This window comes from Penaeus chinensis, chromosome 38, assembly GCF_019202785.1.
Source record: "Penaeus chinensis breed Huanghai No. 1 chromosome 38, ASM1920278v2, whole genome shotgun sequence".
Taxonomy (NCBI): domain Eukaryota; kingdom Metazoa; phylum Arthropoda; class Malacostraca; order Decapoda; family Penaeidae; genus Penaeus; species Penaeus chinensis.
In genome coordinates, this window is record NC_061856.1 from 21935586 (window position 1) to 21939538 (window position 3953).

Sequence of the window (3953 nt, forward strand, 5' to 3'; positions counted from 1 at the left end):
CACACACGAACGCACACACGCACGCACGCACACACATACATATATATTTACACATTAATATTTATACATACATACATATATGTGTGTGTATGTGTATATATATATATATATATATATATATATATATATATATATAAAATGACTGGCCGGTATAAAGTCTAGTGGGATATGTATTTGTGTATACATATATGTATATAGATACATAAATATTTTTTATTTATATATATATATATATATATATATACACACACCTAGCAAAAATGACTGACCGCTAGAAAATTTAGTAGGAGATTCAATAACAATAGGCAGGGAACCAAAATCGAAGAGACAGTATATCTAGAAATTACTATTTTGAAAACGTCCAGATTGTACTTGTCTTATCACAGAGACATGAAAAATGTAAAGCGTTCTGATAAACCTTGCGACGTCTGGATCTTGACCCCTGTGTTCTGTATAAAAGCCTGCACAACTGCTGCATCGTCACCGACAACATGAAGGTCCTCGTAGTGCTCGCTTTTGTCGCGATTGCGGCTGCCTGGCCGAACCTCGGATTCCAGGCGGACGCTGCAGGTTTGTCTGACATGTATTTGGACGTAAATCATGAAACTGTGTTCTATCACATGTCTTGTCATAAATCATTACATAATGTATTTGCACAGTTCTATATAATTCAACTACACTTCTCTTTTCCCATTTCTTCTCACTCTCTCTTTCTTCTTCCCTTTCTCTCTCTCTTTCTCTGTCTCTCTGTCGGTCACTCACTCACTCAGCTTCCACTCCTTTCGCTCTCCTTTCCTTCGTACTTCCTTCTTCATTTCTCTGTCTCCATTTCAGTGTGGTATTTTTTATCTACTTTCCTTTCTTTCTTCTCTGTATTATATTCTCTAAACCTTATCACCTGGAGTAACTCTATTTTACTTATTTGAGGTATTTGCTATATTTTTTTTCATAATATTTAGTAGCACTATTAATTGTGTTCTTAAGCTATACAAGAACACAATGCATACTAAAGCGCATCAGGCGTGAAAGGGTAAACTATTGTAGCTCTTTTCTTCTAGATGTGTCAGATGCCCAGAAACAGCATGATGTCAACTTCCTGCTGCACAAGATATACGGGGAAATCCGTGATCCCAACCTAAAAGGAAAAGCTGATTCCTTTGACCCGGAGGCTGATTTATCCCATTACAGTGACAATGGTGAGGCGGTACATAAACTCATAAGAGATCTCAAGGATCACAGACTTCTCGAACAAAACCATTGGTTCTCTCTCTTCAACCCAAGACAGCGTCATGAAGCACTTATGCTCTTCGATGTTCTCATTCGCTGCAAGGACTGGGATACATTTGTCAGCAATGCCGCCTATTTCCGTCAGCGTATGAACGAAGGAGAGTTTGTCTACGCCTTGTATGTTGCAGTCATCCACTCACCTCTGGCTGAACACGTTGTACTTCCTCCACTCTATGAGGTAACTCCTCATCTCTTCACTAACAGTGAAGTCATTGAAGCAGCTTATCGTGCCAAGCAGACACAGACCCCTGGTAAATTCCAGTCTTCCTTTACTGGAACAAAGAAGAACCCTGAACAAAGAGTAGCCTATTTCGGAGAGGACATTGGAATGAACACTCACCACGTTACATGGCATATGGAATTCCCATTCTGGTGGCAAGATGAATACAGTCATCATCTGGATCGCAAAGGAGAAAACTTCTTCTGGGTACATCATCAACTAACCGTTCGCTTTGATGCTGAACGTCTTTCCAATTACTTGGATCCCGTCGGCGAACTTCACTGGGGTAAACCCATCGTACAAGGTTTTGCTCCTCACACCACTTACAAGTATGGAGGTCAGTTCCCCTCTCGTCCAGATAATGTAGACTTCGAGGATGTGGACGGTGTTGCCCGAATTCGAGACCTGCTCATTGTTGAGAGCCGAATTCGTGATGCTATTGCCCATGGTTATATTGTTGACAAGCAAGGCAATCGCATTGACATCATGAATGAGCGTGGCATTGACATTCTTGGAGACATCATTGAATCCTCAATGTATAGTCCTAATGTCCAGTACTATGGGGCTTTGCATAATACTGCTCATATTGTACTCGGTCGACAGGCCGATCCACATGGAAAATACGCTCTACCACCTGGTGTACTAGAACACTTCGAAACTGCCACACGTGATCCCAGTTTCTTCAGGCTACACAAATATATGGATAATATCTTCAAAGAACATAAGGATTCTCTTCCCCCATACTCAAAGGAAGAATTAACTTTCACAGGTGTTAATATTGAAAATCTATCCGTTGATGGTGAATTAGAGACCTTCTTTGAGGACTATGAGTACAGTCTTATTAATGCTGTTGATGACACTGAAGAAATTGCGGATGTAGAAATCTCTACGTACGTTCCTCGTCTCAACCATAAAGATTTCGCATACAACATTGAAGTTACAAACAATAACGGCAAGGAAGTTCTAACAACAGTCCGCATTTTCGCCTGGCCTCACCGTGACAACAATGGTATCGAATACACCTTCGACGAGGGTCGTTGGAATGCTATTGAACTAGACAAGTTTTGGGTTAAATGTGAGTATTTTCTAGCAATGTTTTAAATGAATTGTCTGTTCATTGAGTTTAAAAGATTTTTCCCTTTTTATAAAGAATATGTAGAATCAGATTTATAAATTAACCAAATAATAGTTTCCTTATGCCTGTTTCACTAATGTATATGTATTTTTCTAGTGTCTCCCGGCTCAAACCACATTGTCCGTAAGTCATCAGAATCAGCAGTAACTGTTCCTGATGTACCAAGTTTCGATACTCTCTTCAAGAAGGCCGAAGCTGCCTTGGGTGGCGGGGATGCCGGACTTACAGAATTCGAGAGTGCGACTGGCATTCCTAACCGTTTCCTCCTCCCCAAGGGTAACGAACAGGGTCTTGAATTCGACCTTGTCGTAGCTGTGACGGATGGTGAAGCTGACGCAGCTGTAGAGGGACTACACGATAATACTGACTTCATCCACTACGGTTCCCATGGCAAATACCCTGATAATCGCCCACATGGCTACCCTCTGGATCGTAAAGTTCCAGATGACCGCGTGTTTGAAGACCTTCCCAACTTCAAGCACATTCAAGTAAAGGTCTTCAATCATGGTGAACATATCCATCACCATTAACCAATAGAAATCGATAAGACTTGAACAAATACCACATGTTTTATTTATCTTCCTTAAAGGATATGCATTTTCAATAAAGTAGATTTCATTCAAAAGTAATTCATTTCTTATCCCTATATAGATTACAAAATTAAGAGGAATGCAAAGTATGTATTCGCTTTTCGCTGCATATTTCATAAACTGAATTATCCTTTTATCCTCTCATTCGTAACAGAAAATATAAAAGATACAAAAAGTTAGATAAACAATATCGTCACTTATCATATATGATACAGATTAATAATTTACAATGTAATGCAAAAATACTCATCCATAACCAAATTATACCATATTACTTAAGGTCAATGCTAATATCTCAAATCCTGCAATTATTTTAATTCATATCCCTTGTGATGGAGGCAGTGATATAAGCAAAATAACTGATTGTATTGACTATGCTGCAATGGTTTATTTGATTTTGACCCTTATCATCTTAATTCTAAAGCTAATATGCCAAATTCCATGCTTTTGCTGGCTTTTTTTTTTTTTTTTTTTTGTATGCGAAATCAAATGATGTAAATCCGTCGCTCGAATAAAAATAACGGTATTGTTGGCATGGTTGTTTTGTGCTGATGATTACGCAATTATCAAGTGTTTTCTCTTCTACTTATTCCTTAATTTCTAATTGCCTGTCTCTGGTATTTAATGAATAAACATTAGAGACTATAAAAATATTCATTTTTATTACTACTTTTAGAATTGTAAACATCCTATTGAAATAATAATTGTTCTTTTTGTCATT

The 3953-nt window shown here is 38.2% G+C and overlaps 1 protein-coding gene across 1 annotated transcript; it reads left to right on the top strand.

Annotated features, from left to right (window-relative positions):
* Positions 1-482: 482 nt before the first annotated feature.
* LOC125046244 (hemocyanin subunit-like) lies at positions 483-3267 on the top strand. The gene is made up of 3 exons (XM_047644012.1): positions 483-570; positions 1059-2582; positions 2739-3267. The coding sequence occupies exons 1-3, from the start codon at positions 492-494 to the stop codon at positions 3170-3172; spliced, it is 2037 nt and encodes a 678-aa protein (XP_047499968.1). The 5' UTR covers positions 483-491; the 3' UTR covers positions 3173-3267.
* Positions 3268-3953: the final 686 nt, after the last annotated feature.